At 30.0% G+C, this 12842-nt stretch overlaps 2 protein-coding genes across 2 annotated transcripts; both read left to right on the top strand.

Moving 5' to 3' along the window:
- Window positions 1-7363: 7363 nt before the first annotated feature.
- Window positions 7364-7762, top strand: LOC136086268 (uncharacterized). Its single transcript, XM_065808556.1, has one exon. The coding sequence runs from the start codon at window positions 7364-7366 to the stop codon at window positions 7760-7762; it is 399 nt and encodes a 132-aa protein (XP_065664628.1).
- Window positions 7763-9020: 1258 nt separating this feature from the next.
- On the top strand, window positions 9021-10655 carry LOC136086267 (tigger transposable element-derived protein 4-like). The gene has a single exon (XM_065808555.1). It carries the CDS (start codon window positions 9021-9023, stop codon window positions 10653-10655), a length of 1635 nt encoding a protein of 544 aa, XP_065664627.1.
- Window positions 10656-12842: the final 2187 nt, after the last annotated feature.

Below are 12842 nucleotides of genomic sequence, written 5' to 3'. Positions count from 1 at the left end.
TCAAAAAGCACTCTTAAGCATGTCACGCATACGGTTGACAGCTAATACTGGTTGAAATACGCATACGGTTACGCATACGCATACGCATGCCACGCATACGGTTGACAACTAATACTAATATTGCATACGGCTGCTACTTGTTAGCAAGTATACGGTTGCTACTTGTTATTTGACCTTAAAATCATTAGTCATTACAACGCCTAGTTCATGTGTAGATATTGTGTACTATAGCTGGTGCACTTGATCAACAGTGTCGTTAATTGTCTCGATTGCAATTGTCAATTGCGTAGCTTTTGATGTCAGCTGGGTAACTTTTGTGGGCAGTTTCTGTCAGGATATCGCAAGTTTTGAATAGTTTTACGAGGTAAAAATTTTGCTTTTTCAAAATCCGTGTTGAGCAGGGCTGATAAGTTTATTTTAGACAGGTCATCAGTGATGTGTCTGTGTTTAAGACATTCCTTGCAAGAAATTAGAGTGCGTGAGGTAAGTCTGTAGTTTAGGGTTCGTCTTTTATGAGAATGGGAGTGATTTCAGAATTTTTACATTGAGACGATACTTTGCCGGCCTCAAGCAACTCTGAGAATATAATGCTGAGTGGAATAGCAAAGCTTGCTGCACAGAAATAATGAACACGTGGGTAAAAGCCATTGAATCTTATTGATTTGATTTTGATTAGATAAGAAAGCTTTGATAGATTTGTATAGTGTTCGGGTGTTCGGTTGATGCATGTTAATGGAGCGAGGTTGAATATTAGGAAAGGTCATACCGGCTCGGTTTCAAAAACTTGAAAGTAATTATTAAGCTACTTTAATACTTTAGGGTCTGTTTTGATTGTATTAATATTATTTGATTGTTTGTTGTTTCGAGTTGACAAATGCGATCGTTTGTTTTTTGCTTGCTCTAACGTAATAGTAGATTGAGTCTTTTTAGCTATTTTTGACAAGCTATTTTTAATATTTTGCTTGCATTTTTGTGCTGTTTGCGTATAAAAGGCTTGTGTGTGCAACTAGCTATGAGAAATTTGTTCCAAAGTTTTATTTTCACTTGAACAGCGTTTGCGACGTCTTCGCCAAGTCAAATTTTGTGCGTCATAGTATTAGGGATGGTCGTTGAAGGAATGGGAGAAAGGAAGTGATGTATAGTGATGTTTTGTTATATATTTTGATTAATAATTGATATTTGTCAGAAATTGTTAACCCATCAAAAACTAAATTCCAGTCGAACGTTGCAATATGCGTAGAGAGTCGTAGCCGTAGTTTGATATGGAGTCGTATATAAAGTTGTAGTCGAATTAGCTCCATATCAATAGTTTCATTGAAGGCACAGTTTATTTATGTTTCACTTGTTTCTTAGTCAACAAAAGCTATATTTTCTTCAATTAAACAGTATGCCTCTTCTTTGGCTATGTAGCCAAGAGGACTTAGTTCTTTTATGTCAACAGTCGTGATACCACTTCCAATGCATTATTAATGTTAACATTTGAGTTTGAAGTTTTGCTAAAGTTAGATTTGCCATACGTAAGTAAGGTCAAGCATTTAAATAAATTCCATTTGTTAGAGACAGTGCTAATTAAGCTTGTTATTTCTTCAAGTGTTGAGTTGTTTAGGTCGTGAGGGCAATAGGTACAGCCTAAAAGGATCTATGGTGGTGCTATTGAGTTGGTCAATATCGGTGCAAGAACAATTAAGATTTATGCATATATATATATATATATATATATATATATATATATATATATATATATATATATATATATATATATATATATATATATACATATATATATATATATATATATATATATATATATATATATATATATATATATATATATATATATATATATATATATATATATATATATATATATATATATTATTAGTCGATAGCCTGCTACTTTTGTGTCAAATGCGTTGGTGAACCTAGTTCAAGATAGCCTGTAGATTTTGTGGGCATTAAGTAAGCAAGTAGTTTTTGCCCAGTAGATAAGTTTTGCTCCAGTTTTGCTGTTTTTTGTATTGGTTATTATAACTTTGGTTTCTGGCGAGTCAAACAAAGTTGACTAAGTTAAGTAAGCTAAATGATGTTTAGATTGTCGAGGATTTTTCAGCTATTGTGTTGAGTACAGGAGAGAGGGTTGAAAAATGGATTTTTAGTTGGTTTGTAGTGTGGTTGGTTGGAGATGTAAATTGACTAAAAGCTTTCTGGTTTTGATTTTTTTCAAACTTTTTTTGCTTTGTAGAAAGAACGCTATTGTTGATTTGGCAGTTAGAGATGCGTTTTGTTTATTGTATTTGGTACGTAGTTACCATGCTTCGTTCTTTTCGATGGTTAATAAAGAGTGTGGTGTAGTCGTCTTGGTTTGCTGGAGCTCGGAAGAACAGATTGGAGAGTTTCAGTAATTGGTTACTTGGTTGCGGTCACTTTAGTTTGAAAGTGTGATGGCTATCTGTGCTGCTTTGTTGGGGCTATCAGAAAAATCACAAGAAGTGGATCAGAAGTAAGGTAAGTACTTGTCTTTATCAGTGAATCAGAAATAAGGTAAGTCTTGCCTTTATCAGCTCCAATAAGACCGAGTATTTTATTGATTTTATTTTGATTGTGTTGCTCTTGGTCGATTCAGTTGACTGAAGTCAATTTGTTTATACCTCGGATAACGATGATTTTTAATCGGATTTCGTGTCCTTCAGGTTCTTAAGCTATAGCGTCAATATATCAATTTACTACTGGCCTTTTTAGGAGTTTTAAAGTTCTTGCTGACAATCTGGTTCCATAGGGGGGTTGTTAGTACTGCATCTGCTTGTGTATTAGTGCCGAGTTGCGCAATGATGACTAATAAGTTTGCGATCATTGTGCTCTGGGTGTTTATGATAAAATTTATGTTAACTGATTTAGTCTTTTGGGTGTCTTGAAGTTCAGCAGCTATTACTTTAGTTGTTTTGTCATACTGTCCTACAGGTTTATTGCCAATGTTGAGGTAACTGTTGTATTGACCATAACAGTGAATTTGCGTTTGATTTATATTTCTTAATACAGTGACTAAAAATTTTTAAAATATTTTTTAGTGAATTACATTTAGTTATTTGATTACATTTAATTATTATATATATATATATATATATATATATATATATATATATATATATATATATATATATATATATATATATATATATATATTTATATATATATATATATATTGAACGTCGTAATAGCATAAAATAAGTAATTATTTTTAAAAATAACACGATGTTTTTTATTCTTAACATGTTTCGTAAAATTTTATTTATATTTTCAAAAGATTATTTTACAATAATAAAAAACTCTGAAATATATATTAAAAAATAGAAGTCTTTACAGAGAAATATTAACGGACAAAAAATTATACTTAATAAACCAATATATTTATTACAAAATAACTCGGTAAATAACCAATAAAAATAACCAACTGTCAAAATATATATATATATATATATATATATATATATATATATATATATATATATATATATATATATATATATATATATATAAATAAACTGACAGTAAAATTAAATAGATAAGTTTATAGTATAATGTAAAGCTTGTTTATTAAGTGAGGGACTTTCCCATTTAATGTGGAGGGCTTCTTTTATCTTTAATTTGTGTTTGTTTGGGGCATTATCCAAAATCTCAAAAGAATCACAGTCAGCCAAATTTTTGCAATTAAGAGATAAATTTATGTGTTTAAATATTTGAGATTGTTTATCATTTTTAAGGTGCTCATTTATTCTAGTTGCCAAGTGTCTGGATATATATATATATATATATATATATATATATATATATATATATATATATATATATATATATATATATATATATATATATATATATATATATATATGTTATGTAAAAGAAACCAAAATGTGAAGATATTTATATACATGTATATACATTTTTTCATACAGTGCTAATATAGTTTTTTGTTGTATATACAAAGGTTGTCAACGGATATAAAAATTAATAGCTTTTAAGTATCGATTGATTTTCAGTTACTAGATATCGTTACGATCATAGCACAAACGCCTAAGTCGTTTTTTAGGGGTCTTGAGTTAAGAGTTGAAATATATAGCTTATATAGTCTTCTATTATGTGGCAAATTGCCTATGTCTTAAACCAATCAGAAAGCAGTTTATTTTGAGTTTTTTCATTTCTGCCTAAATCCCCATTTTGACTTAGGCGACTTGTTTTCTTCAACATGACTATTCATACCACGCCGCTTTTCTACAGTGATTCAAAAGTCAATTTTGGATGAAAGTGATTCAGAAGAATATTGGATGAAAGTAAGAATTTTTTAAAATATTGATTAATAAGAAATCAATATTTTATCACATATATGTTTATTAATGTTTAAAATATAAATCGTTTAAGTTTGAGCACAGTTTTCCTAAGTCATGCACTAAAGGAATAAATGTATGTCTGCTGTGATTTCTCTTTGAGAAAAACTGATTTAGGCAATTGTGATAGTTTGCCTATTATAGTTATAGTATCTTCATTTTTTGAGTGTTATTAACTTTAATTAAAACAAATAATATGATAATATTCTTTTGTTTTAATGTATAAAGTTAAATAAACCTTATACATGTAGTAGATAGGCCTTGAGGAAAAATACTTGGTCTTACATCGACTTACACTTTGAAACATGTAGTACCTTTATATTATGACTCAATAATGTTGTATGTAGAGATTCAATAACCTAAGCATTTAATTCAAAAACTTATTTTAATGTTCAGGTTCCAATGATAATGAGGAAACATGTGATGATAGCTTTCACCCTGTTGGGATATTAGTCAATGAACAAGACCAGAGGGAAGAGACAAACATTGAATTTAGTTCTTCCCTTATCGAATGCCTGATACAAGCATCAGAGGTTGAACAGGAATCTTACCAGAATGTTCTTGTAAATACAGTTGATTCAGATTTAGCTTCACCTTTACATTGCGTGTCTGAATATTTAGAAAAGAAAACCATAGATGATGGACCTTCAAGAGAAAACAAATATCAGCCATCTGAACTGAACTCTTCTAGTTTAGGTCCTTTAGCAGAACGAGTAAAGAGAAAAAAAAGCATAGACCACAGCCAGAAACATGGAATAAAAATGTAGCAAAGACAAAGAGGCTTAAAGGTGAAGAGTATACCAGCAGACGAGCAGTTGTTAATGAAGAAAGGAAGATGGGTAAAAAATGCGACTCTCAATTTTGCCAGAAATCAAAACTCAGAAATTGTTGGGATGTTGCAGAAGAAGAAAGAGGTTTGAAATCCTGGAGTGAGAGGTAAAATGTTGTCAGAGCCATGGTAACATCTGTTTCAAAGAAACAAAAGAAATCAGAAAATAACAAAAGGTCTCATAATTTTTTGTATAAATTGAGACTTAAAAATGGAACTGTTGTACAAGTGTGCAAAATAATGTTTTGTTCCACTTTAGGAATGCCAGAGAGAACTATTAATGATTGGCTAAATGCTGGAACTGGTAAATGTCCAGATGATATGGAAGAGATTGAAAAATCTGTTCCTAGTAAAAACATGCCTGATGAAGACAATTTATAAAAGAGTGGCTACTTAAAGTACCCTGTGTGGACTCTCATTATTGTCGAAAGGTTCGAGCCTATAAGGAAAAAAAAGCCAGGCACAAAGGTAATTGATTTATATAACTTATATACATCAGATGCAATCTCTGCTGAATAAGGAGTAACTGAATTAACATATTTTAAGAATACCTTTCACTCTCTCAAGATGTCAGTTTTTATGCCTCGCAAAGACCAATGTGACACTTGTATCGCAGCAAAAATGGGAAACATTACTGTAAAAGAACACCAGACTCATTTAGCTTTGAAAGATGATGCTCGAAAGCAAAAAGATCAAGACAAAGAAAGAGGATTAATTGATGAAAGTGTGTCAGTTTGGACTATGGACACTCAATCAGTGCTACTTTGTCCTCAGAGTAAAGCAAGCACATTGTATTACAAGACAAAGCTACAGGTGTATAATTTCACAATGTATAACATGTGTAATCGAGATGGATATTGTTATGTATGGGAAGAAACTAAAGGGGATGTCTCAAGTGAAGTATTTGCATATTTGCAATACAATTTACTATTTCAACACATTTTAAAACCATACTTCATGCAAACAGAAATATCAAAGAACTCATAATATGGAGCAACATTTATCAAACATTTACTATTGTTTATCAAAAGAGACAGGTGTCTCTATCAAAAGTATCTAGTTTCTGGACATACGAACATGGAATGTGATGCAATGCACAGTGTCATTGAGAGAAATATTGTCAATTGAAATATTTACCTTGTATCTCTATTTTTATGATTTGTGCTTCATACAAATGAAAAGCGCTATCAGCATTCGAAAGAAGAAAAATTATCTTGTGTTCTAACAGAATAAAAAGAAGCTATTAAATATTTTTTAGCCCGATTCTTTTTATTCGTATTCTCAAATTATTTTATTTAGCGTTACAGTTTATGTACCCGTATAAATTTTTTTGCAAAAATATATTAAAAATATTTTAAGTGAGATTATTTTAAGTTAATAGAACTTTGTGGTTATCGACTACATAACGATCTTAGAATTATATCAAGAAGTTTATTGGTTGAAGTTTATTGGTAGAAACTAAAAGAAAAATCAATTTAAGATAAAAAAGAAGATACCCGGTGCCGGGTACTGTAACAAATGGCCGATACCGGGTACCCGGTAAAACAGCCGATTTGCCGGGTCCGCGGTCCGAACCGGTTACCTGGCACATCTCTAATATATATATATATATATATATATATATATATATATATATATATATATATATATATATATATATATATATATATATATATATATATATATATATATATATATATATATATATATATATATATATATATATGTATATATATATATATACAGCGGTGGCCAAAAATTAAAGACCGCTCATTTTTTAGTTGGTTTCTTAATCTTTAAATTAAAATTAAGAATATTCAAATTGACATATTAAATTTTTTTTTAATATCTTGTTAATTAAAACATACGGATTTAAGTGGTATAATTTTTTTAATCTAATTTTTATTAAATAGTGTTTAACTTATTAAAAAACTGATGAGTACTTATAAATCTTCTTTAAATAAATTGGACAATATTTAACGACCACTTTCAAATCTTTAATTTGCACTTATTAAAAATAACAATCCATTATTTTTTTTAACTGTCTTAATTGGTTATTACGTTGGCTATAAAATAAAATGTCGAAACCTGAGTTTCGATATCAAATAAACATTTATTTTTTGAATTGCAATAAGGATATAAAAATATTGCAAAAATGCGTGCAAAGATCGAAGAAAAAGGCAGATACGCGGCTCTTGTATTAAAAGAAGAAGACTATAGCATCAGACAAATAGCAGAAAAGCTCGGAAGGTCTCACTCTTGCATTATTAACATAATTCAACGATACAAAGAAACCCGGTCAATTAATGATCGTCATAGGACTGGACGCAATAAAATTTCAAATGACCGTGATGTTCGCTCGTTAGTGAGATTAATGAAAAAAAACAGACAAGCATCATCTACAGACTTGTCTACGAAATGGACACTGTCAAATGGTCTGAAAGCAAGCCCTAGAACTGTGCGAAGGGTCCTCCACAATTTATATTATTTATGTCGTGCTGCTGCAAAAAAACCACGCTTAAATAAAAAACAAAAATTTGCCAGGAAAGAGTGATGCAAACTACATAAAAATTGGTCAACAGATTAGTGGAGCCGTGTGGTCTTTAGTGATGAAATGAACGTTGAGGTACACAACAGAAAAGGTCGCGTAATGTTGCGTAGACTTCCAAGCGAACGGTTCGATGAATCATGCATTTTGATACAAACAAAACAAGGCAGTGGTTCAATAGGCATTTGGGCCTGTATGAGTGCCTGTGGAGTTGGCGTTTTTCATTTATTCGATGGTAGACTCAACAAAAAAAGGTACATCGAAATTTTGGAAAACTCGCTTATTCCTAGCATTGATTTATGGCAGTTGCAAGATGGATTTATTTTCCAGCAAGATAATGCGCCGTGTCATAAAGCGCATGTTGTTAGCGATTGGTTCAATTCAGTTAAAATTCAAGTGCTTCCATGGCCTGCCAATAGTTCAGAGTTGAATCCAATAGAGAATTTATGGTCGTGGCTTGATCACAAGCTTGGTAAAGAACAACTTTACAATTTGGAAGATTTGAAATCTTCTATCTCTCATCATTTGAAAAATGTGCCTGATGAAGTAGGGGAGATGGGGGCGCATTGATCGCCGGGGCAGTATGATCTTTTGGCTTTTACTCGTTTATTTTTGCCTTACTAGAAGTGAGGTTGCAATTTAATTAACCATTATGCTTCCCTAATTGATTATTCGTAATATTTTTTCATAAGGTTATCAGCGTCAAAAAAAAATAAAGAAAATATTGTTTTTCGTCATAAAAAGTGATTTTTTTAAATCGTACTATAATTCAAATATATTTTTATTTAGATGTCTGTATGGGTTAACAACAATTTTATTTTAAATTTGTAAGTGTTAGGTGTATAATATAATATATAATTTTTATTTGGCTGCAATTTATACAGTAGATATTGCTATCAATATGTTACCTATTGGGGTACATTGATCTTTGACTATGCGGGGCCCATTGATCGGAGGATCAAAGTGCCCCATAGAAGACGAAGTGCCCCATGTTTTTGTTTATAAGCAATACAGTTAAACGAATGGAATTGTATTTATAATTTAAAAAAAAACTATATATAAACAAACAATAGCTTTTAGCATTTCATTTTTTAAATCTACTTATGTTATAAGCTAGTAATAATAATACTATTATTTTATAATATCAAAAGAATAATATTTAACATAATAATTAAAAAATATTTAACATAATATTATTATGTTAAATATTAGCATTTATTAAAAACATATGTTTTTATTGATATATTTTTTTACAGATCTTAAAATGGTTAGAAATAGAATTAAAAAAACAAATAAAGTTGCTATACCAAGTGAAACAATGAAAGTAGCTGTTAATAAAGTTTTAGAAGGAACACAACTGAATGTTGTAGCACGTCAGTTTAACATAGATAGAATGACTTTAAAAAGATATTGTCGTAAAAAGAGGCTTAATCCAAATGAAGCTTTCAAGCCTAACTACAACAATAGACAAGTTTTTACAGCAGAAGATGAAAAAAGTTTATCAAGTTATTTACTAATTGCATCAAAAATGAACTATGGCCTTTCAACTAGGTCAACGCGATTATTGGCATATGAATTTGCTTTAAAAAACAATAAGATATGCCCATCATCATGGATCAAAAATAAAATTGCAGGCATTGATTGGTTGCAAGGTTTTATGAAAAGACATCCAGAGTTGTCTCTACGAACACCTGAAGCAACGAGCTTCGCTCGATCAACAGCTTTTAACAAACACACTGTAAGAGAGTTTTTTCAAAATCTTAAAACGGTAAGAAATCGATATAAATATAATCTTAACTGTATATATAATGTTGATGAAACTGGTTTAACAACCGTTCAAAAGCCGGTAAAGGTTTTAGCTGGTAGAGAAAGCAAACAAGTTGGAAGAATCACATCTGCAGAACGAGGAGCATTGGTAACTGCATGTTGTGCCTCTAATGCTATTGGAAATTCCATTCCTCCATTATTTATTTTTCCTAGGGTAAAGTTTCATGATTACATGATTAAGGAAGGACCTCCTGGATGTGTGGGATTTGCAAATCCTTCTGGTTGGATGAACTCAGAAATTTTCATAGAATGGATTAAACATTTTGTTAAATATTCAAACTGTTCTCAGGAATCTCCAGTTTTGTTACTTCTCGACAGTCATGAAAGTCATATTTCTGTTAAAGGCTTGGAGCTTGCAATTCAATACGGAATTACAATGATAAGTTTTCCTCCCCATTGCAGCCATAAATTGCAGCCATTAGATAGAACTGTTTTTGGACCATTGAAAAGGTTTTACAATTCTGCATGTGATAATTGGATGGTTTCAAACCCAAGACCAATGACCATTTATGATATTGTTTCAATAGTTCGAGAACCGTATACAAAAGCTTTCTCACCATCTAATATACAGCCAGGATTTAGAGTAGCTGGCATTGAGTCATTAAATTCTGAAATTTTCAAAGATGACGAATATTTACCATCATCAGTTACAGATAGAGCTGCTCCAGATACAGTTACTATCACTCCTGTCAACAACATGGAATCTGAAATGATACCAGCACATGTTAATCACATAGAGTCTGAAATAACTATAGTAAATATTGAAACAAGTATTTTAAACAAAGTGTCAACAAGTGTTGCTTCTATAATCTCACCTGAGGTTTTAAAACCTTACCCAAAAGCATCTGCCAGAAAAAAAAAAGTTAAAAGTAGGCAGTTAAAAACAAGGATCTTGACTGATACTCCTGTCAGAAATGAAATTCGTTTGTCAAAAGAAAAGAAAATTTTGAAGCAAACCAAAAATCAACAAAAAGTCTCCACAAAAGATAAGAAAGAAACTAAGAATTACTTGCTTAGGAATAAAAAACAATGTAAACCAAAAGCTGCTTCACAACTTGACTTTCACAAATGATGAAATATTCTTAATCAAAATATTTTACTTTTAACAAGTTTGTAAACTTAAAAGTTGTATTCTTATTTCAGTCTTTATATTTCAGTTCTTATAAATTTCAAGTTGTTGTAAAGTTTTAAACGTATATAAAGCGGGTAGCTTATAGCTGCTGTGATTTATACATTTTTTAATTAAAAATTAGACTAGTGGGTTTAACTGCTATATCTAAAAAATAATTAAAAAATTTAGATGTATTATATGTTATACAATATTACCCTTTGACTAAATTATTTACAAGATTTAGTTATAGAAGTGTTAAACGTTTAGATAATATTACGCATATAAGATCAATGTGCCCCAAGTCGGAGATCATAGTACCCCATAGTTTGGGGTACATTGATCTTTTGAGAGGGTTGTTTAAAAGTTAAAATTATTCATGTTTATCATTTTTTTAAATCAAAATATTTATATATTCCAAAAGCCAGATAGTTCTACATGTGTTTCGTAGTTAATAAGTTTTTACATCTCTTTCAGGTTCTGCGCAATTTTCAAAACACTGCTACGGCGATCAATGCGCCCCCATCTCCCCTAATCAAAACTTTAATGAATTCAATGCCAGAACGAGTACAAGAGTGCTTGAAAACAAATGGAGGAACAACACGTTTCTAAATTCTTTTTTTATTGCTTTTTGAAATATTTTTGAAACTGGTCTTAAAATTTTGTCCAATTTTTTTTCCCATTTATATTTTTTATTAGTCAGTTTTTTAATTTTTTAACATTATTTTGTAAAAAAATTATAAATTCTTATGTAATAAATATAAAATACAATAAAAATTCTTTCTAAAAATGTTTTTCTTTTTTAGATACCTTTTTCCATAATAAAATTATACTGAGGTTAAAAATAAATTTTGAAAAAAAAAAAGAGTTTTCTTTAATTTTTGGCCACCGCTGTATATATATATATATATATATATATATATATATATATATATATATATATATATATATATATATATATATATATATATATATATATATACATATATATATATATATATATATATATATATATATATATATATATATATATATATATATATATATATATATATTGTTGTTGTTGTATATTTTTGTTGTTTATCTGTTGACTACTACAAGTGAAAACAACACCAAAGTTTACCAAATGAAACTAGTCGAGTGCCGAATTAAACAGAGAGATATAGCAGAGATAATGAGCATGTTTAAAGAACGTGTTTGTCACACATTAAGCGAACATTTAGACATTTAGAAAGCTGTCCACGTGGTGGATGCCGTGTTTGCTCACGTTAGACTAAAACCGTTTTCGAGTTAACATTTCCAACGCTCTGTTGGCGCAGTTTAAGCGCAATACATTCGAGTTTTGGTGCAGATTAATTATATTAATTATACACCCGAAACAAAAATACAGACCAAACTGTTTTTATAAAGCTATTTTTTTGGCATGAAAAGTGAAGGTGAGCATTTTTTGGGATAGGCATGGAGTTGTTTTAATCAATGATTTTCAAAAAAGTAAAACCATTACTACGCATCATTACTTGCGGAAAAATTAGCGGTATTTCCAGAAAAAGAAAATCCTGTTTCACCAAGACAACGCAGCGTCTCATTCCTCAACGGTTGCCATAACAGCTTACTCAAGAAGTCTAGCCCCAAGAAACTTATTCATGTTGTCTAAAAATTACGCTTGAAAAATAGAGATTTTTGTCATATGAAGAGATAATCACTTTCGTGAACAATTGTTTTTCAGAGAAAAATGCCGAGTACTATTTGGACTAGTTACGAAAGTGACTAGAGACGAAAGCACCGCTGGGAGAAGTGTATTAAGTTTTTAGGAGACTATGCTAAAAAATAAAAGAAAAAATAAAATAAAAATGACCTTTTTAGACGACACTCATATATACGAATATATATATATATATATACACACACACACACACACACACAGTGAGAACAGAATTTAATCGTACAAAGTAATTTTTGCATTTTAATTTGCTAAAACTTGCTTTTATCTTTATTTATAATGAAAATAACTAAGACAATTTTTTTTTTAGCTTATTATGGTTTATTATTTATTATTAGTTATTATTATTTCTTATTTATAACTAATCAGTATAATTATAAGAAAATGTGTTTTTTTATACAATTTTTGATTTTTTACCTTCACAGGTATTA

Source organism: Hydra vulgaris, chromosome 10, assembly GCF_038396675.1.
Source record: "Hydra vulgaris chromosome 10, alternate assembly HydraT2T_AEP".
In the NCBI taxonomy this organism is placed as follows: Eukaryota; Metazoa; Cnidaria; class Hydrozoa; order Anthoathecata; family Hydridae; genus Hydra; species Hydra vulgaris.
The sequence above is the reverse complement of the archived record's forward strand: the minus strand, read 5'-3'. Positions and strand labels throughout refer to the sequence as shown.

What these genes read in the sequence shown, in the direction of transcription:
- LOC136086267 (XM_065808555.1), top strand. Translation starts at nt 9,021, where the DNA reads ATGGTTAGAAATAGAATTAAAAAAACAAATAAAGTTGCTATACCAAGT.
- LOC136086268 (XM_065808556.1), top strand. Translation starts at nt 7,364, where the DNA reads ATGCGTGCAAAGATCGAAGAAAAAGGCAGATACGCGGCTCTTGTATTA.